Source organism: Chenopodium album, chromosome 2 (genome assembly GCF_948465745.1).
Source record: "Chenopodium album chromosome 2, dcCheAlbu1.1, whole genome shotgun sequence".
Taxonomy (NCBI): domain Eukaryota; kingdom Viridiplantae; phylum Streptophyta; class Magnoliopsida; order Caryophyllales; family Amaranthaceae; genus Chenopodium; species Chenopodium album.
This window is the reverse complement of record NC_137835.1, coordinates 8,180,707-8,203,731: the sequence shown is the minus strand read 5'-3', so window position 1 is coordinate 8,203,731 and position 23,025 is coordinate 8,180,707. Positions and strand designations below refer to the sequence as shown.

General features: G+C 33.9%; 2 protein-coding genes and 1 long non-coding RNA gene across 4 annotated transcripts in view; all 3 read left to right on the top strand.

Moving 5' to 3' along the window:
- The window catches only part of LOC145595143 (putative phospholipid hydroperoxide glutathione peroxidase), a 167,034-nt gene that overhangs the window by 2,558 nt on the left and 141,451 nt on the right, over positions 1-23,025 (top strand). The window contains exons 5-6 of one of the 2 annotated variants that reach the window (XM_081651513.1): positions 48-215; positions 314-391. In XM_081651513.1, coding sequence (XP_081507639.1) covers positions 48-215; positions 314-346 — 201 coding nt within the window. In that variant the 3' untranslated portion in view covers positions 347-391. Of the gene's footprint in view, positions 1-47; positions 216-313; positions 554-23,025 lie in introns of those variants that run through there. The other variant, XM_081651521.1, reaches the window with a different exon arrangement.
- Positions 10,236-10,932, top strand: LOC145582091 (uncharacterized). Its single transcript, XM_081639119.1, has 2 exons — positions 10,236-10,376; positions 10,486-10,932. Exons 1-2 carry the CDS (start codon positions 10,258-10,260, stop codon positions 10,868-10,870), a joined length of 504 nt encoding a protein of 167 aa, XP_081495245.1. The 5' UTR covers positions 10,236-10,257; the 3' UTR covers positions 10,871-10,932.
- Positions 11,687-13,134, top strand: LOC145582084 (uncharacterized). The gene is made up of 5 exons (XR_014099749.1): positions 11,687-11,794; positions 11,882-11,990; positions 12,074-12,508; positions 12,710-12,773; positions 12,863-13,134. It is a non-coding gene; the product is annotated as an uncharacterized LOC145582084 (long non-coding RNA).

The following is a 23,025-nucleotide window of genomic DNA, read 5'->3' as shown; positions in this document are numbered from 1 at the left end:
AATTGGCTTTTGTAACTTTTATGACTTTTTTTACACAATATTCACAGGTTGAAGTGAATGGTAGTAACACTGCCCCAATCTACAAGTTCTTGAAATCAAGCAAAGGTGGGTTTTTGGGAAGTGACATTAAGTGGAATTTCTCCAAGTTTCTTGTTGATAAAGATGGTAACGTTGTCGACCGTTATGCACCAACTACTTCCCCAAAGAGCATCGAGGTAAAAATCTAAGCCTGACTCAATAAAACTTACCAAGAAAACAATGGGTGGTGTATTAGAGTGCTAGTCATAACTGTTTACTCTCTTTCTTTTTGCAGAAGGATGTGAAGAAACTGCTGGGCATCTCATAAAAAGGGTAGGCTTAAAAGGAGGCATTTTCGTGTTTCGTTTGTTTATCTATCAGCCTATTTACCTGTATTATGTTTTTCGTTATCATAAAGGCTGTATTTTGCAACGTACTCTTTGTGAAGGTTCCATAATTTGATTATGTAAACCGTAGTAATGTTTTTATTCTCCTTTTAATCTACTGCTGTTAAAGGTCTGTGAATTTCACTTTCCCTTCTCGTCTCCTAAATTATATGATAAGTCTTGATTTTATGAAATTCAAGGATAATTAGTCTTTGATTCAAAGAGAATGCAGTTTTATTAGTTAGGTAAATCCATTTCCTATGCAATTTTAGGAGGCGGCCTAGGTTAATAACCGTGCTAAACTTGAGCCGTTTATAACAGGGCATTTTCGTCCATTCAAGTAAGGGTTAAAATGTCCAATGCAAAATTGATACTTAACTGCTGTTCAGTTTGCCGTTACCTTGCTTTGCTTAACCATGATTACTTGTTGTCACACCTACCCAAACACATCAGACTATAACGACACGTGTCTTCTTCTTCAACTTTCCATTGAATTTCTCTCTCCTCCCTCACAAGTACCCACCATTGCACCATGAAACACGAGCAACTTTAATAAGAAGGATGCAAACTTTAAAGCAATCACCACAACCAACACCTCCTTTGAAAAAGGAAGGAAGGCCAGAAGCAAGTAGTTCGTCATTGAAATTCCAAGCTAAAGGTCCATAACCACAACTAACATACACCAACCTTAACCCATCTTTTCCGGCGGCCATTTCGCGGCTTCGCCGCTATATTTAACGAAAACCCTAAGAATACGGGAGAAATTAAGGGTATATGGTTAACCCTAAAGGATAGACGTTTTTTTGTTTTCTTGTGCTTTCCCTCCTCCATTGAAGTTGCTAGATTGAGAAATTGAAATTCTATAATCAACGAGTAATGCTAAATTATGAAACTGAAATTCGATAATTAACTGAGTAGTTGACAAGATTCGACGGTGGAGAGGAAACTCAAAGGCCTTCAATGGGGTACTATGGCGGGGAGAGAGAAAACTCAAGGCTGCTTCAATGGAGTACTATGTCAGTTGCAAAGAGAGAGAAAAAGTGATTTTAGAGGTAGTAAAAGCTTAACTCAAGTATAATTACCGTGGTTGGGAGTGAGAGTTACCATAGTTGGGGGTGAGAGTTACCCCTTATTTGCATTAATGGACGCTGTTATGTTGTTGTTAGATTGTTTGTTTGTGCACATGGAAAATGTCAGATGCTTTAGTATTGTTTATTATTGTTTATTGGCTACGCACAGACTCCAATGTAATTTAATTATAAAAATGTCATGTGCTAAACTTGGTTAATTTAGCACAGTTATAAACTTGTATTTTCTCCAATTTTAGTCCTTGGAGAACCAATAAAGCAATAACAGGACAAGTACTTATATATTCATGGAGAACTTTAAACATTTGACTTATTATTTATTTTTTTTTCTCACTATTCTACTAATTTTAATCGTTTTTAAATGTCTTACATGAAATATCTTTGTAAGGATAAAGTATTATATTATCAACTTTTTAGTATTTTTTTTTTAATAGAACTTTTTAGTATTTAATTATATTGGTAAACGAGTTGAGAATTATTGGCCCAATGTTAAATTAGAGCATTAACATGTATGTCAAGTTTGACTATGTTAATTGTCAACTATGAAGGAATGAAGAGAGTACTTCATGTTAAACATAAGGGTTACTTCTGGAGATGTCATATATCAGGGGTCTGTTCTCATACGTTGAAATTCAATTCAGTTCAGTTCAGCTCAGCTCCTAATTTCCTTCTCTTATAAAATATTCAATTCAGTTCAATTCAGTTCAGTTCAGTTCAACTGAGTTCAGTCAATGAGAACAGACCCTTAATTTGTTCATTTCGCTTTTCTTCCTACCAATAATTCTTTTCCTCGTGCAACCAAGCAAAGATAGTTTTTTTTTTTTCTTTTTTTTTTCTTAAGGATATCGCTCAAGCGCCCGATGTATTGAATAACGAATTATCATAATTTATTACCTAAAATAATATTAAATTTGAAATGCAAGTCAAAATAATCGAATGTAATTATTGTATATTTTACTTTAATATTTTCACTTTTAATGTTCTTATCTAACACCCTAGGGGTAATTATTAGTTTTTGCCTTTTTGTGTTACATATTTTCAAAATTGATTGACTGTTTGCATTTCCTTCATACTAAATTGATTTAATATTTTCAGTTTTAGTGTTCTTATCTAACACAGTAACACCTTAGGGACACCCATTAGCTTTTGCTTTTTTTTAATCACGTATTTTCAAAATTGATGGAGAGTTTGCATTTTCTTTACCTAAGGGTTACTTCTGGAGATGTCATATATCAAGGGTCTGTTCTCATACATTGAAATTTAGTTCAGTTCAGCTCAGCTCAGCTCCAATCAGTTCAGTTCAATTTAATTCAGCTTCTAATTTTCTTCTCTCATAAAATATTCATTTCAGTTCTATTCAGTTTTGTTCATCTCGGTTTAGTTCAGTTCAGCTCAGTTGAAATGTGAACATGCCTTAAATTGCTTTAATATTTTCACTTTTAGTGTTCTTATCTAACACACTGGGGACACTCATTAACTTTGCCTTTTTTTATTTTGTATTTTCAAAATTGATTGAGAGCATGCATTTCCTTAACACTAAAATTATGTGATATACGTTGTCAATTGCCAAACACAATATTATATTAATCATTTTTATTACTATTTGTTTTGGCAAAAATCTAATACTACTTATAAAAGATGATTATAAAAGATTTGCAATAATATTGGGTAATAAAATGGCAATATTCAAAAGAATCGAATCAATCATCAATCAATACTATATACTAAAAGACACACCTGTAATGAGCCAATGATACATGTCATCTCCTAGTGTTGTCCTTAATTATTTTTCTTTTTTTTAATTGAAAATTTTTATTAATTAAGGAAACAAGTCATTTACAAAAATCAATCATAACTATATATACTAAAAGACACACCAACAATGACACGTGTCATCTTTTGACGTGTCCTTAGTATATATTTTTTAAAAATAAAAAATAAAAAATTGATAAAGGATATACGCAAAATATTTTATTTCAAAAACTAGGAAAAAATAATCCTATAATAATATATATAACAAATTAAATATCTAAACATATCTTTATATATAAGTAATTACTTTTTAATGTATAAAGATTATTATAGTAAAAAGTATCATGAATATAGCCACCATGGTTCAAAATAGAAGAAAGTTTGAATAACAAATATAATATATGCAGTCATAAAAGATTATATATATAATTTGGTCCAAAATCAATTTCTTATATCATCCTAATTGAAACTACTTAAAATATATATATATATATATATATATATATATATATATATATATATATATATATATATATATATATATATATATATATATATATATATATATATATATATATATATATATATATATATATATATATATATTTTAAGTAGTTTCAATTAGGATGATATAAGAAATTGATTTTGGACCAAATTATATTTTATATTTAAATATATTTATAAATTAATAATTCGTAACAAAAAGTGAAAAACCGTGCATGGCACGAGATCTTACCTAGTACTATATACTAAAAGACACACCAGCAATGACACATGTCATCTTCTAGTGTTGTCCTTAATTATTATTTTTTTTAATTGAAAAATTTTATTAATTAAGGAAACAAATCATTTACAAAAATATAATATTATTTTTATACATAACCATATTAATGTAGTAATTATTATATCCAAAATAAAAAGATTTCACAACTCTTTCTAAAAGAAACTTAGGCAACTATAAACAAAAATTATATTCTTACAATTGGTGACCAATTTTACAAAAAGAAAAAGATTTTTTAATATTTTTTTTCTATTTTTTTTTGTTGTATATAAGATATTAGATGTTTCAATTAAAAAGTGCAAATATCAAATCAACCTATCACATAATTTGTTATTCATCGACTAATTTATAATAATACTTATCAATCAGTAATCTATAAGTATAAATATAACTATAGATCACCGTACATGGCACGGGATCTAACCTAGTATGTTTATTATAATACAATATACAAATATCCTCAAACTACAATTTATGGAAAAAAATGAGATAAATTGTATCAGATGATCAACATGTACGTGTCATTCCTAATGTCTATTTTAATTAGGAAAAATTCATTTTAATAATCTCAACTTTGGTTGATTTAATTTGAATAATCCAAAGTTTTGATTATACAAGGGTGGCTAATTGCCTAATGCGCACACCATAGTTAGCCATATTTAAAAAGTCATTTTTGTCTTTCAGTTGTGGGCAACATAAATAAGGGAAAATATCCGCACAATACTATTTGAAAGAAGGTAATGTGTTGCCTTTCTCATTATCATTAAGAGATATATATACAATGTACAGAGAGTATAATTAGCCTAGAAACTAGCAACTGATGCGCTACAATTATGGACAGAATATTTTCAAAATAAATCCTTAACAAACTAGGCAATATGTACAGCTGTAGAATATATGGATTATATATTCTAACATACCCCCGCAGCCGAAACGGGAGGCTCACGAACGCAGAGACTGTTTCGAAAGTCTTCAAATAAAATACGAGGTAATCCCTTAGTAAAAATATCTGCAATCTGATAACGAGAGGGAATATGTAGAACTCGTACCTCGCCCTTAGCAACCTTTTCCCTGACAAAATGAATGTCCATCTCAATATGTTTGGTACGCTGATGTTGTACCGGATTTCCTGATAAATAAATGGTACTCACATTGTCACAATAAACCAGAGTAGCTTTATGAATGGGGCAGTGAAGTTCGAGTAATAAATTTTGGATCCAACATGAATCGGAAACAACATTAGCTACTCCTCTATACTCGGCCTCGGCACTGGATTTCGATAAGGTTGGTTGTCTTTTGGATGACCAACTTACCAAGTTATCACCAAGATATACACAATAGCCGGAGGTGGATTGTCTAGTATCCGGGCATCCTCCCCAATCAGCATCAGTATAAGAGACAAGCTTATTGACAGAGGATTTATATAAGTGCAGACCATAAGACAAAGTACCCTGTAAATAGCGCAAAATACGCTTAAGAGCATTCATATGCTCGGTCCTGGGATCATGCATATGGAGACAAATCTGTTGAACTGCATAGGAGATGTCCGGTCTGGTAAAAGTGAGATATTGTAAAGCACCTGCCAAACTGCGGTACTTGGAGGGGTCCTCACATGGAGAGCCTGCTGAAGCACTGAGTTTAGGTTTGGTGTCAACAGGAGTAGCACAAGAGCTGCAATTAGCCATACCATCTCTGTCTATGATGTCGGTGGCATACTGTGTCTGAGACAAAAACAGACCATTAGCATTGCGGGATACAGCAATCCCTAAGAAAAAACTGAGAGGACCCAAGTCCTTCATAGCAAACTCGCCACCTAAAAGAGCCATGAAATGCTTTCGTAACCTGTCTGAAGAGGCTGTAAGGATTATATCATCAACATACAACAAAATATATGCCACATCCGAGCCATGTCTGTAAATGAACAATGAGTTATCAGATTGACTGTGAGAAAAACCGATAGTGGCAACAAAATCTGCAAAACGCTGATACCAGGCCCGTGGAGCCTGTTTGAGGCCATAAAGAGATTTCCTTAGTAAACACACATGATCGGGGCGACTCTTATCACGGAAACCCATGGGCTGATGCATATAAACTGTCTCATTGAGATAACCATGTAAGAAAGCATTCTTGACATCTAATTGGTGGATAGGCCAATCTTTAGAGATAGCAATACTAAGAACAGTACGAATAGTAGCCGGTTTGACAATCGGACTAAATGTCTCATCACAATCAATACCCTACTGCTGAGTTTTCCCGTCACCCACAAGGCGGGCTTTATACCGCTCAAATGAACCATCAGATTTTCGTTTGTGACGAAAAATCCACATAGAACTGATTACATTCACATTCGGTGGCCTAGGTACTAATTCCCATGTTTTATTATCAATAAGAGCATTAAATTCTTCTAACATTGCATTTTTCCAATGTGTGTCACGAATAGCACTGACTGGATCTTTGGGTAATGGAGAGACAGTGGGGGTAGTCGTGGTAGCTAAGTTAGAAAAATATTTTGGATTGGGTTTGTGTATCCCATCGTTTGCTCTTGTTGTCATTGAGTGGGAAGTAGGCAAAGAATGCGTAGGCTGGGTTGTGGAAGGCTCATGGGCTTCTTAGGGAGGTGGCCCAGTTCGCATAGGGGAGAGAGGGGGCGAATTGGGCTGCTTGTCTGGAGCCTGCAGAGTGACAGTACCGGGTGTGGGCCGTGAGCTTGATGAGTGGGGCCCAACTGGAGATGGAGTAGTTGGAGTTGGGCTTGGAGAGTGCGGCCCATGTGAAGAGATGGGAGATTGTAGTGGGGTAGATGACGCCACTTCCCTAGTGGAATTTGGGTCAGTGTGGTGGTCCAAATTAGAGGAATTAGTGCTAATGTGATGTAAATGAGAAAAATTTGGATTTGAGTCCAGAAAATTGTAGTCATTTTTGTGAGGTTTGTGGAGCTTAGAAAAGGGAAATACGGTTTCAACAAACTTCACATGACGACAAATTATGATTTTTCCGTTTGACATGTCATAGCATTTGCACTACAAGAAAAACACCTTTCCGTGACGATTATTTCGTAGTGATTTTAGATTCGCTACGATATGTAACTGATGTTTGGGAAACAATAAAGGATATCGTATCACATAATAATCGCCACATTAACCCCAATAAAATCAGTACAAAAAAACCAAATTTCAATAGTCCCACTTTATTCTCTAGTTATTACTCAGAATGGATATTGTATCAATTGACAATCGCTACATTAAACCCAAGAATCGACACTAAAAATCTTATAAGAGATTTTTTTTCCTTTAAAAATTTCACCAAATTTTTTTTGGTTTCCCGGACTTTACCACAGAACTCCCGCCCACTAAAAATTATTTTTGCGTGAAAATTTATTTGGGTTTTTTTTTTAGTATTAGGTTTTACTAAGTTTGATTCACATTTCACCAGTTAAGCAAAACTAAACCTCTATTCCTTTTAAAAACCCCCAATTCTTCTACATGCAATCTAATTCTCGATCAATTTACCTCTTGGATCTTCAAATTCAAGAAGCGATTCAGGTAAAAGATTGAATTTGATACTTGAATTATCAACTTTTTTTATTATTTTAATTCGTGAATTCATTATATAAGATAATTGCATGCTGCTACCTCAATTCTTCTCTCTGTAAATTGATTTTCAATCAATTCATTGCTTGAATGTATAATTTTGGTAAGAATTCAAATAATTAATTGTCCCTTAATTTTTCAGAGTATAGAAATTTGATATTTTTACAGAATTAACCATAAAAGAAATACGCTAATCACACAAATTTGCAACTGGTCTTAAAATTGAAACTACTTACATTTGTCACATTGAAATTTAAGAACTTTGTATATTAAAGTTTATGATATTTCATGATTTTTTTTATATTTGATTACAAATAGATGTTTGTAGTGGTTGTTATTAAGTAGATTTATGCGGTTCATTCCACTAATGGACTATACATGTTCTTGATTTTCGATTGTCAGATTCTTTTGGCTTAATTGTTGGAAGCTCTAAAGTTTATCGTTGCGGCAAATTTTTTTTTTGTAAGTTGCGCTTAACTCTAAAGTTCAATTAATTATATGTTGTTGTTTTGTATGAAGTTATTGAAAATTTTGTAAGTGTTGATTATATTTCATTACTTTGTTTGGTAGTGGTTGTTATTTGTTTAATTTGCTTTATGTTATATGGTTCATATTATAAAACTTAATAGCTTGCTAGTAGACAATGAAAAATTTTTAAACTGTAGAAGATTTAAACTTTCAAATTATGTGAAAGAACATTCATATCAGTAGTTAACCTTCTCAAGGTGTATATGCTAATTCAATTATATAACTATAATCAAGACAAGAGCTAAAAAATAATAATAGTAGTTGATACGAAGTAAAAAAAAAAAAAGCTTTGCTCATTGTGTTAAACTTTTAACGGCATATAATTTTTGGTAATTTGATTACTTAAAATAAATTAAGATGTAAGTGGGGTAGTTATAGTATTAAGATTTTGTAAAAGAAAAATATTGAGGCTAATATTTTAATACAAAGTAATAAAAATGGTAAGAAAGAAAAAATAAGAAAAGTAGTAGTGGGTTTGGGTGGGAACTATGAGAGGAGAGATTGAAATGTAACTTTTTGCCCAAAAAAATCAAAGTGTAATGCTTTAAAAATAAAACAGGCGCATCTTCTTAGTGTAGCACATTAAAAAACACGGAGGGAGTACATTTTTAGGATATAATTCTTCAATTCTAACGAGTGCAAGTACTACTTACAACTTAATATAACAAAGATATTAGAGGAAGCAACTTTTATCTTCTTTTTTTGTATTTGTTTGATTCTTAAATGCCTTTTCTCTTAAATGCCTTTTCTTTTAATTTCCGATTAAGGTTTTAAGATATTTTCCTTTAACACCAAGGCTCCAAAGATTATACATGTCATCTAAAACTGCCGAAAAAATGATATGGCATGACAAAGATCGCAAAAAAGAAGAGGGTGTTTTAAGGCATCCTGCTGATACTGAAGCTTGGAAGAAGTTTGACTCTATATATCCTGAGTACTCATCAGAACCTCGAAATGTCAGATTAGGATTGGCAACTGATGGTTTTAATCCATTTGGTGAAAAGAGAAGCACTCATAGTACATGGCCAGTAATTTTAATGGCATATAACTTGCCACCATGGTTGTGCATGAAGAAGCCATTTCTTATGCTTTCACTCCTAATATCTGGCCCTAAAGCTTCAGGGAATAATATTGACATTTACTTGCAGCCTCTTATAGATGAGTTAAAAATGCTATGGGAGGTAGGGGTGCCCACATATGATGCTTATAACAAGGAAACTTTTCAAATGCATGCTTCCCTTCTTTGGACGATTAATGATTTTCCTGCTTATGGCAACTTATCTGGTTGGTGTGTATATGGTAAAATTGCGTGTCCTTGTTGTAATGAGCATACGTGGTCTAAGAGATACAAAAATAGTGGAAAGTGTTGTTATTTAGGCACTCGAATGCATCTTGATTTAGATCATAAGTATCGAGATGATGAAAAATCTTTTGACAATACCAAAGAACATAGACAAGCTCCTAGTCCACCATCTGGATATTATGTGCTAGAACAATTAAAGAATGTTTCTTTTACCCTTGGAAAAACTCATGCAGGCCAAATTGATGGCGTGAAAGAAAAAACATGGAAAAAATTAAGCATTTTCTTTGAACTTCCTTATTGGAAGGATGTCCAATTGCGTCATAATCTTGATGTGATGCACATAGAGAAAAATGTGTGTGACAATATAATTAATACTCTTTTGAATGTTCCAAAAAACTCAAAGGACAACTTGAAAGCTCGTCGTACTTTAAAAGAGATTGGAGTAAGAAAACATTTGTGGCCTGTTGAACGTAGTAAGGGAAAATATTATTTGCCTCCTGCTCCTTATAACTTAAGTAATTCAGCAAAAGATCGTTTCTGTGAGGTTTTGGAGAATGTTAAATTTCCAGATGGTTATGCATCAAACATTTCCCGATGTGTAATGAAGCGAAAGTTAAGTGGGCTTAAAAGCCATGATTGCCATGTGTTGATGCAATTATTTCTTCCTCTTGCTATGCGAGAAAGTGTAACTGAAAAAGTGGCCTCGGTGTTGATTGAGCTGTGTGACTTTTTCCGAGTATTATGCTCAAAAACACTCATTGTGCAAGAATTAACCGATCTTAAGTCAAAGGTCGTTATAACACTTTGTAATATGGAGAAAATATTTCCCCCAACATTCTTTACAATAATGGTGCATTTGGTGGTGCATTTAGCTGATGAGGCTATAATTGCCGGTCCAGTCCATTATCGTTGGATGTATCCTATTGAGAGGTAACTAATGCATTTTATCCTTCTATTGTTATTAGTTTTCAATTTTTTTTTTAATTTATGTTTTATTTTTACAATCTTTTATCTAAATTTTCTTTTAAATTATATGTAGATACTTATCAACTCTTAGTTCATATGTGAGAAATAAAGCATGTCCTGAAGGTTCAATTGCAAGTGGGTATCTTCTACAAGAATGCTTAACATACTGCTCAAGATACATGGCTGATGTTGATGGAAGAGTAAACCGTTCAACTAGATCTAATGCTTTAGCTAGTGATGAACCTACTGAATTTTATGATCTTTTTGCTTCAACTGGGCAACCTTATGGAAAAATTAAAGGATTTATGATGGATGAAAGACAAGAGGTTCAGGCACATAGATATGTGCTTTTTAATTCTGATTGTAAGGAAATTGAAGCTTTAAGAGAGTATGAGCCCCTGTTACTCAACCATATTTTTAATTTTCATTCATTAACTTCAAATTTATTGACTTTTTAGAATTATTCAGTGAGCACATAGCCTTTTTGAAGAGAATTCATCGACGAAGTCGCCCAACACAACTTCAGTTAGATCGTATGCATAATGAACAATTTAGTGACTGGTTGAAAAATTTTGTAAGTGTTGATTATTTTTTTTTAATAAATAGATTAGCTAGATCACCTAATAAGCATAGTTTAATGATTTTATTTTTTTAATTTATTTATTAGGTGAATGATCCTTGCAATAAAAGTGATGATAGAATCTCAGATGATGTTAAAGCACTTGCAACTGGTCCAATGCATGTTGCCAAGAGATTCCATGCCTTTGATACAAATAATGGTTACAGATTTCGTACTAAGGATTATGAAAGGAATAAGAAGACACAAAATAGTGGTGTCATGGTCGTAGCAAAAACACAAAGTTATGCTAGCACTAGAGCCTGGTCGTGTACCTATCGAGCAATGGCTGAAATTAATTACATATTGGGAACAAGATAAGACTAAGATATGCTTTTCCTATTTAACTTTATGTCCCTTTAGTGTTGGTTTGGAGTAATTTTTTTATTTTTATCTTATTTTGTTGTGATATTGGGAAATATTGTACTGGTTGTTTGTTGGATATATAAAATGCAGGACTGCTATCAGGTTTAATAAATTTAGTTTACCCATTTTATGTGGAGATGCTGTCAAAATTTTTGAAAAATCATTCTGCATGTTAATTAGTTTAAAACATAGTCCACTATGTTATATTATGCTATTTTTTTAAGGCTATATTATTGTTACTTGTGAGCTATATTGTAAACTTTACTAATATTCTTACTTGTGAATATGTATTTTTGATATTCATTAGAGGCGTGCAACTATGAATAAGAACAACCAATTGAAACAAAAAATGCCTCATTGTTCTGGAAGGAAGAGTTTTGCTCGCAGAAGAGCAGAAAAGGTTTTATAATGAGTTTTTTTAATTTCTTTTTACTTTTGCTTTTACTTAGAAAATTATCTCATTATAGAATTTTGTTACTGATTTCAGACTATTAATGGTGTGGAGCCTTCTCGAGCACAAATTTATATTGATACTCATAAGGATAGAAAGACAAAGGATTAAAAAAAAGATAGATGAAGAATCAGCTAAAGCTATTGTAAGTGAACCATTAAAAACACTCCTACTTACAATATTTTTTTTACATACTATTGCAAAACTGTAAAAGATTCAATAATGTAGGAGTTGATGAAAGAAAAACTAGCTGAAATTCCTGGTGGTGTTGAACAATCTGAAGGAAGAATTGCATGGTCGGGTGATATATATGATCAAGTTATTAATAAGCCAGAAAAGTATGGCAAACTGCGTGGAGTTGGTTTTGGAGTTAGTTCGTCTATTATAAGAGATAACTCATAAGCTAGCCAATTACGTTTGATTTCTTCAAATAATTGTGACAATGTGCAATTTGAGAATTTAATTGAGGCGAGAATTAAGGTGATACAAGAAAAACATCAAAAAGAATTGAAAGAAATGCATGAGAAGGCAAAGGAAGACATGAAACAGATGCATGAGAGACAAGAATATTTAGAGGATAATCTCTCTAAGTTAGTTGAATTTCTAACAAATACTCTGCCAAAAAAACCATCATCTCAAGAGGGAGCCAATGTAGATGAATTGGTAAGTTATTTAATCTATCTTACTAATCAAAGCTACTTTGTTGGATTGCTTGCCTTTGACCTTGATTAATAATTAGTGTTTACTTAATAAGTTAGAGTTGTACCTTTCATGTTTCAAGTTGTCTCTAAATATTGATAAAAGTAAGTTATCTATTTAAAGATGTTTGAAAATTTGACAAATCACAATGGCTTGATGATATAGGATGATGACGATTTTACCGGCTAGTCATGACAACTTGATCGGCAAATGCTTTTGTTGGCATCAGGTAACAAATATTTTATAATAAGTTAAATTGCATATTCCATCTCTCTAAAGTTGTATCAATAAACTTATTTTTGCCTCTTTTATATGCAGATGATTATAAATTGGATATGATGAAGTTCGGCTCTCTTTAGGGAATTTTTACATTATCTACACTATTATATACTAAGTAGTTGTTAAATTTTTCTTGTTAGTGTATTTGTTTTCATCTACTAACTGGAATTATTTTTTTCTTTGCACTATTTGAAGTGATATTTGTTAATACTTTGGAATCATGATCTATAATATTTATTTTAATGTAATAATAATTTTGAGTGTGGAAACTTATAATATGAATTTTAATATGAATTTTATGACTTCTATAATATTGATTACAAATACTTTTTACAGATAGCAGTTCCGCTTTCTCAGTCCGAGAAGACTAATAACGTCAATCCTTCACACTATAATAAGTACTATTAGTATCGATTCTAGTCGCTACAATAAAAACTAAATAGTGTCGATTGCTTTTGACACTATAATTAAGCACTAGTGTTGATTGTAAGTGCCACCAAAATTACCAAATGTATCGATTCATTCGCCACAATAGATACAAATAGTAACAATTGTATTCGCTACGATAAGTTTCAACGGTGGTGTTTGTAATCACTACGGTAACTAACAAATAATGTCGATTACAAACGCAACCATAAAACAATAGCCTCGATTACAATCGCTATCATATGTGATCTCATTTGAGGTATGATTAGGCTTTTACAACGATTATAATCGCTACAGTATTCATCACGCTTGGATCTAGTTTTTCGTATCGAATATAAGGATCAACCCCAACGAATGCAAAAAGCGCTACCAAAGGCTAAGGCAACGGGGGATCTTGTATCAAATAGTCTTTTGTTGGGGAAAGTTTTTGTGGCATAAACAATCGATACTAAACGTTATTATAATCGCCACGGAAAGGTGTTTTTCTTGTAGTGTTGGAACCTCTATGATTGGGGGCCGGTGAAGGAGTTATGTCTTCGATAAGTGCAATTACTAGATATATCAAGGATCACTATTATGGAGATAATAAGTTCATTCTATTGGGTCGTCAATGTTTGGTGCTAGATATGACAATTGATCTTTGGGCTAGCTTAATGGCCCAAAGCCTCATAGAATGGATCCTACAAGGTCACACATAAGAGTATTGGGTTAAACAAGTTAGAGGCCCATTATTGGGCCTCATGAGTTCATGACATACCACATTGATATTTGGGCTTGGATAATTAGAAGAGTCTAATGGGTTTTGGACATGACATGGTTTTATTTCTAGATATGATCTATAAATATAAACCATGCCTAGGGTTGCATCATAGAACAATTGACATACAGTAAATTGTCACACAAGCAACCAAGCATCCCAAAACCCTAATTCTCTCTCTCTCTATTCGGCCCTCACTTTCTCTCCTCCCTGTCCGTACGGCTCTCCCTTGTGGGCGGCGCGTGTGGTGGCGCGTGGGTGGTGGTGTGGTGTGATCGTGACTCGGATCTCCGTTGAAGGTTGATTGAAGCGTTCAGTCACAACTAACTAGCATTAGTGGAGGTTTAATCCGTGCTCGTGGACTAAGTAGAGGAATCACACGTGGGGTTCTTGTTCTCCTTATTGTTCTTGCTCAATCACTTGTGGAATCACGCTTCAAAGGTATTATTCTTACTCTTTATGTGTTATGCATGAGATCCTTGGTTAGGTGCTATATGAATATGATTCATGATTATTTCCGCTGCGTAGTACCTATAATCCCCTACAGTGGTATCAGTTAGCCTCTTGCAATTACATATATTGAGTATTAAACCTTTGTTAATCCACAATTTTAATTCAATTAGGAGGGAGAATATTTTAATTATGGGTCAATTATTATATTAAATGTGATTTAACAATATAGAATCATTAAAGGTGTTTAATTTGCTCCATATTAGCCCTAAAAAGATCCGAAATTTTCCCTATCAAGTTCAAAAATTCGAACCCCCCCCCCCCTTAATATTTCGAAAATTTCGAAATCAAGAACCCTAATTTATGAAATTTGTGTTTTTGATTTTGATTTAATTCGAAAGTTTTATGTTTAAAGATTTTAATCTAATTGATTTCATGATAAATTATGAATTTTTCATGATCAACCTATTTAATTTAAAAGTTAAATTGAATTGGGATTAAATTCATGAAGAACCCTAATTTTAAAATTGAATATGATTTAATTTTAAAATTGGATGGACCACATTAATTTTAATTTTAATAAAAATGTTTTGTTTTAAATTAAAAATCAAAAAAAAAAGGGAATTGAGGTGCGGCAGCCGCGGCAGGGTGGCGCAGCCACGGCGACTGCCGCACCGGTGGTGGTCCAGGAGGGCGGGCGGGCTGGGCACGGATCAGTCAAAGGGGCAGCGCAGCAGTGCACCACCCCGATGTGTGTGCTGCTGCTGCTGTCCGCGCGTCGCTGCAGGGGCAGCGCACACCGCAAGGTGTGCGGCCACCGTGGCCGGCTTCGGCTGGCCACACCACGGTGGCTGACGCGGTTTTTTCAAAAAAAAAAAAAAAATTTTTTTACTTTATTTTGAATAAAATCAGTTTTCAAAATTAAAATTAAAAAAAAAAGATAAGTTTTGATTTTGAAGAGATAATTAACAAAATTAAAGTTGTTAATTTTGTTAAGATAGGATAATTATGGAGCAAAAGATTCTATTTGGATAATAATTGATTAAATAATATGATTATCCCATAATTATTTTAGGATATTAATTGATTTAAAATTTGTGATTGGCAAGTAATTAGGATAGAATCTCCTAAAGGTTAGGATAATCATGGAAAATAAATATGATTTATCTTCCATAATTAAAATAAGATTTGATTCTATCTCATACCTTAATTAAAATATATGATATTTTATAATTGGTCATGAATAATATATGATACTATCTAATTACAGTAATTAATTAAAATATGAGATATTTTAGGAGCCATGTTTCCTTTACTGTGAACATTCGATGTTGTAGTCTAGGAAAGCATGATGAGTGATTTATTATATGGCCTTTTATAATATATGATGTTATATATATTGCTATATAGACTAGTATGGCCCATAGATTCTAAATACGATCTGCGCATCGTTTCGTATTTTTGTAATCTAAATACGGTCTGCGTACCGTTAAGTATTTTTGTAATTTATTTTATTTTATTTAATTAGTAGATAGAATAGAATAGAATAGAATTACAGGTTGCAGTTAATCCAAGAATCCATGGAGTGGAGGCCCAAAGGAGCAAGATGGATGAGATCCATGATGGTTCAAGTGGGAGCTTTTGCTTTATTAGTTTTCTTAGGATTAAGGGGCCATACTATGTCATGTTTTATTTTGCATTAGTAGATTATGCATGTTAGATTTTATTCATGTTGTTTGATGATGCGCTAGAGTTCACTAAATAATCACAACATAATGAATCTAGGTCCCAGTAATATTGAGGTTGCTTTCCCAATTAAAAACCCGATGAAACCTTCGATATTTATGGCAGGTCATGCCTCAGCTGGGTGTCATACTATATCTTAGGGGAGTGGGGGTAAATCACGTTTTACACTTTTAATTGGTTATACTCAACAAGGTTACCTAAAGAGTTTAGAACCTTGAAGCTAAGGGTAATAATTAAACATGTGATGGGTAATTATTCAACCAAGAATTACAAAGAGTTGTAATCAGTAAAGAGTTTACTCACCTTGAAAATGCAATGTTTGATGGTAGGGCCTCAGTCCGGTCAATTATTGCACAAATAAAGGATCTTGGAATCATTCTATTCAATAGGGATCAATTAAATTGAATGAATGTTTTAAAGTTACCAATTTTATAATCGCTTATGGTACTTTAAAAGTTTATTAAACATAATTTTTGAATTTTGCCTCGTTTTGTTTTTGTTTGTAGATGAATAACTTATACGACAACACAATTTTACCAATGAAACTTAACTTAAGGCCGAATCTCAGAAACTTCAGGGAATGGGAAAAGGAGTTGAGAAATGTTCTCACAAGCCATGGGTTTGAATCTCGTTTATACATTCCTGTTAAAAGCAAATATACAGAAAAGTATGGAGCTGAAAGGCATGCTGAAATTGTTTCAGCTGCAGAGAAAATCAGAGAGCTCATTTTAGAATCTATTCCAACTTGTTGGAAAAGAAGATTCAGGAACTATGAGCTAACCATATTGTATAAATGTCTTCGTGCTATCTGTCGAGGTGGCATAGGGGCACTAGGTAGTGGAGGCATAAATGATCAAAATGTAAGAGAGGTCGTTAACTCGATCCCTCAGATTTACTATTCCTGGACTGACAGTGTAAGGTATGAGGCTTACAATGTCCATTGTAAAATAATGGCTAAAAGACTCATGCCTGGTCAGTCAGTAAGGGCCCATGTAAGGGAATTGATTGAAATGTTCAATCAAATGGATGTCCTTGGAAAACCGATCGATGATGACTCTGCTCATGATATTATTTTGTTCTCACTCCATGATGGTTTTGACATTGTCAAGCTCACTCATAATGATGAGGGATCTTCGGTGACATTGATCAATCTGTTGCTTAACCATGCTGAGGAGTTCCTGAAGAGGAGAGGAAGCGAATGCTTCTTTTGCGGTAGTTGGCCATGCCATACACCAGGGTGTCCCCACTATACACCAGTGAAAACTGAAGGTAAAGAGTTACTTGATGTTTTCGTTGTAGAAATTAATCTTACTTCTTCTTCCACTTGGGTATTTGATACCGAATGTGGTGCTCATATCGTTAATAACGTGCAGGGCTTGAAAGAAAGTAAGAACTTGGCAAAAGGGGAAGTAACGCTTCTAGTAGGAAATGGAGCAAAAGTTGCTGCACTTGCTATTGGAAGCTATCATTTGAGACTTCCCTCTGGACTTATTTTGGTGCTTAATAACTGTTATTATGTACCAACAATAACTAAAAACATTATTTCAGTTCCTGTTTTAGATTCTGAAGGTTTTTCATTTGAAATAAGAGACAAGTGTTGTTTTATTTCGAAAGAAAATATGTTATATTCCAACGCCAAATTAATTAATGGTTTGTATGTATTAGAATATACAACCCATGTCTACAATATTGATCATAAAAGGCAGAAAACAGATGGTTCAAACCCAACTTACCTATGGCATTGTAGGCTTGGTCACATAACCAAAAGCGCATCCAGAAATTACATAAGGATGGACTTCTTTCTTCATTTGATTAAGAATCATTTGAAAATTGTGAGTCATGCTTGCTTGGGAAAATGACTAAGTCACCCTTCACGGGTATAGGTGAAAGAGCTAGTGATCTTTTGGGACTCATACATACGGATGTGTGTGGACCAATGAGTTCAAAAGCAAGGGGTGGGTTTAACTACTTCATTACTTTTACTGATGATTTAAGTAAATATGGTTATGTCTACTTAATGAATAACAAATCGGAATCCTTTGAAAAGTTCAAAGAATTCCAGAATGAGGTACAAAACCAACTTGGGAAGACGATTAAAGCATTACGATCAGATCGTGGTGGTGAGTATTTAACCCAAGAGTTTGATGAACATCTGATTAACTGTGGAATACTTTCACAGTTAACTCCTCCAGGAACGCCACAGTTGAATGGTACGGTGTGTCAGAAAGGAGGAACAGGACTTTACTTGATATGGTAAGGTCCATGATGAGCTTTACTGATCTTCACATATCATTTTGGGGATATGCATTAGAATCAGCTGCTAGAATACTAAACAGAAGCCAGTCCAAAGCAGTTGAAAAGACTCCATATGAGATATGGAATGGAAGAACTCCAAAGTTGTCTTTTCTCAAGATTTGGGGATGTGAAGCCTATGTAAAACGTTTACAAGGTGATAAACTACAACCTAAATCAGACAAATGTTTCTTTGTGGGCTATCCAAAAGAAACAAAAGGGTATTACTTCTACAATCGCGAAGATAACAAAGTGTTTGTTGCTCGCGATGGTGTCTTTCTAGAAAAGGAATTCCTGTCTAGAAAGCCAAGTGGGAGTAAAGTGGTTCTCGAAGAAATTCGAGACGAGCAACAAATGGATGTGGATAACACCACATCAGAGGCGAGGGCGCATGAGTCGATTGATAATGTGTCGGAGCAAGCTAATTCGACTAGCGAGACTCCTATCGTCCCACTTGAACCTAGTTCTTGCGAAAATCTTTAAAGAGTTGGAGAGAATATTTCTGTTGTTGCTTCTACCCCTCGTAGGTCTGCCAGAATCAGAAACAAACAGTTTGTTGAGGTTCTGATAACTGAGGATTCTCACTCAGTTTTCAAGAAAAGATTTGTAGACTAATATGATCACGACATGAGATGCAATCATATTATCAAATCGACACACATTGACTTAAGGAATTTGAATATTGCGCACTTGTCTCAGACAAGTGGGAGATTGAAGGAGTTATGTCTTCGATAAGTGCAATTACTAGATATATCAAGGATCACTATTATGGAGATAATAAGTTCATTCTATTGGGTCGTCAATGTTTGGTGCTAGATATGACAATTGATCTTTGGGCTAGCTTAATGGCCCAAAGCCTCATAGAATGGATCCTACAAGGTCACACATAAGAGTATTGGGTTAAACAAGTTAGAGGCCCATTATTGGGCCTCATGAGTTCATGACATACCACATTGATATTTGGGCTTGGTTAATTAGAAGAGTCTAATGGGTTTTGGACATGACATGGTTTTATTTCTAGATATGATCTATAAATATAAACCATGCCTAGGGTTGCATCATAGAACAATTGACATACAGTAAATTGTCACACAAGCAACCAAGCATCCCAAAACCCTAATTCTCTCTCTCTCTATTCGGCCTTCACTCTCTCTCCTCCCTGTCCGTACGGCCCTCCCTTGTGGGCGGCGCGTGTGGTGGCGCGTGGGTGGTGGTGTGGTGTGATCGTGACTCGGATCTCCGTTGAAGGTTGATTGAAGCGTTCAGTCACAACTAACTAGCATTAGGGGAGGTTTAATCCGTGCTCGTGGACTAAGTAGAGGAATCACACGTGGGGTTCTTGTTCTCCTTATTGTTCTTGCTCGATCACTTGTGGAATCACGCTTCAAAGGTATTATTCTTACTCTTTATGTGTTATGCATGAGATCCTTGGTTAGGTGCTATATGAATATGATTCATGATTATTTCCGCTACGTAGTACCTATAATCCCCTACAGCCGGACCAAGATAGACACAAGGAGTGGACCGTGCTTGTAATTTGTGAATGGAAGTGGACGGGAATAAGGAAAAACATAGGCAACCAAAGACACGTAACTCCGAATAAATTGGGTTACATTGATATAGAATTTGAGTCGGTGATTGAAATCCTAAAACTTTGGTTGGTAAAATGTTTAGAAGATATGTTGCCATTTCTAAAGCATGATGCCAAAAGGAGAGTGGCAAGGAAGCATGAGCAAGTAAGGTCCGTATAATATTGTTTATAGATTTTATGTGACGTTCGGCTTTCCCATTTTGAGGTGAAGTATGAGGACAAGAAAGACGAAAAAGCATCCCATGGTGATCAAAGAAATCTTTAAATGTGCCATTAACATACTCCGTACCATTATCACATTGAAAAGTCTTGATATTACGATTAAATTGTGTGTGGACAAGACTATGAAAGGTTTTGATGAACAAGTGTTTTACTTGAGATTTCTTTGCAATTGGAAAAGTCCACAAGAATTTACTGTAATCATCAAGAAATAATACATAATAACAATGGCCGGAAGAACTCAAAATTGGCGAAGTCCAAAGATCACTATGAATTATATCAAAAGGGGAAGCAATGTGCGACATAGAATCATAAAACGGTAATTTAGAATGTTTCCCAAGGGGACATGAGGAACAAAAACTCTTACAAGCCTTATTACAATCAATAAAATTTTTGCTACTAAGAGACCTAAGAACTACATCACCGGGATGGCCTAGGCGATTATGCCAAAGGTCGGAAGAAATAGCAGAAAAAGCAGAATTATTGACTAGAGGAGTGGCTTGAATATTGGAGAATAGAGGATAAAGGTCACCGGTACTGTCACATCTCACTATTCTGGCTCCCGTCTGTAAATCATTAACAGAAAAACCATCGGGATCAAATTCAATGGAAACTTTATTATCTTTAGTGAATTTATGGACAGATATTAAATTCTTAATTAATTTAGGAGCATGTAAAACATCATTTAGGTGAAAAGGGGGATAAGGGTAAGGTAAAATAGTACTACCGTGACCAACAATTGGAATTAGATGTCCACTACCCACAACGATGTTATTATTTTTAATGCTCGAATTGAAATAAGAAGAGAAAATACCTCGGTCCGCAGTCATGTGAGAAGTAGCACCAGTGTCTAGATAGTAATTCCCATCCGGCTGAGAAGATGAAAGAGAATGCATCGCTACTTCTATGTCAGTAGGATGGGAATTACTATCTAGACACTGGTGCTACTTCTCACATGACTGCGGACCGAGGTATTTTAACATGAATGAAAGCAAATAAGTAAATAAACATTTTAGAGGGTATAATTTTCCAAACACTAATTACAAGAGTTTATTATTCAATCACATAAGGAAAAACTTAGATGCAATTAATATCATATATCAATAGGGGATTAGCGGTATATAGGTAAATAAACATTTTAAGGATATAATTGTCCTTACACTATTTATAAGTGTTTTCTCATACTTTTAAAAGGTAATATAATCTACTAATCCAACCTTTGATATGAGTTCACCTCCAGCAAGCCCAACCGGTCAACAACGAGTTAATGGAATGTTATATCAAATATCATGACACGTGTCAACACATGATTGGTCCAATTAATAAAATAAAACACCTAAAATCCTTACCGACCAACACTCCTTCCCCTTGAGGCCTTCCAAAGGGAGGTTTGATAGGTACTTGTATATACATATCAAGGGGCATTTGAGACATTTCGCATGAAATTTACCCATCTCTGTCCTCCTTTTCTCTCACCCCCACGTGTTGAATTTAAGTGTACCACTGGGTGATTAATAGTATCACTAGATGATCAAATAATATCACTGAACATTCAGTGGCATTATATATTCATTCAATGGTACTGTATATTCATTTAGTGGTACCAACTACGTATAGAAATAATATCTCTACATATTTAATAATATTATATAAGTTTTTAGTGGTACATTTAAAAATTGGTCCCACTTGCCAATCTCTCTCCTCCTTTCTCTCACCCCAGTGTGCTTACAATACTATTTAATATTTTAAGGTTTGATATGTATTTGCAAATACATATCAAACCTTCATTAGTACTTCCTCCCCTCCCCTTCCCCCACTGTTAAACCCTAGCCTAGACCTAGCACGGGCCATCAAAAAACCGATCGCTTGCCTCTCCTTCAATGACCACAAAAAAGATCGACGACTGTCCCCTCTATTTTTTCAATTGTTATAATGGTATGAAAAATTGTTATAATGGTATACTTTGAAGCTAATATATATACAAGTAGGTTTGCCATTAGTAGTATAATAGTCTTATAAATTATAATAATTGGTTGGGATGTTACCACAAATCCACAATGACTATAGTGGTACAACTAAAACTTGAAAATTAAAGTTATAATATGTGGTCTCATCACATTGATTACTGTACTAAGTTACCATTATCTCTTTGCTATATATCAATAAATTCATAACATTAGTCCTTTTAAAACTCCTGTTAATGGGTAACATAATTAAGAAATACGCTTAAGTGCTTAACTTTTTTTTTTTTTTTTTTTTTTTTTTTTTTGAAAACGACGGGGATGGCATTAAATTAAATCAAGATCCGCCAAAGCCATAAGGCTTTGAGGGAAAGGACCACAACAAACAAGTTCATCACAATCCCTAGAGTCTCATCTTGCCACCAAATGGGCTAAAGTATTCCTCGCCCTTTTAACATGAAAGAATGAACATAAAATGAACTATTCTCCCTACCAAATGGCCATAACTTTTGGGTTTGTTTAGCATCGTTTTTAGTTTTATATTTTGTAAAAACTAAAAACTAATTTTGGTTTTTGGGTTTCATTTTTTTCTAAATTGTTTTCATTTGTTGGTTATAGAGATCTCTGAATTGTACATTGTAATTTATGAAGAAACTATAAATTCATATATTATGTTGTCAAAAGTCGACTGAGCATTTTTTGGTTATGTTTTTTGGGTTTCATTTTTTTTCTCCTTGCTATATATTTATGAAGTGGTGGT

Coding starts and splice junctions, on each gene's coding strand:
- LOC145582091 (XM_081639119.1), top strand. CDS start 10,258: ATGGAGAAAATATTTCCCCCAACATTCTTTACAATAATGGTGCATTTG. Junction 10,377..10,485: donor TGGATGTATCCTATTGAGAG/GTAACTAATGCA, acceptor AATTATATGTAG/ATACTTATCAACTCTTAGTT.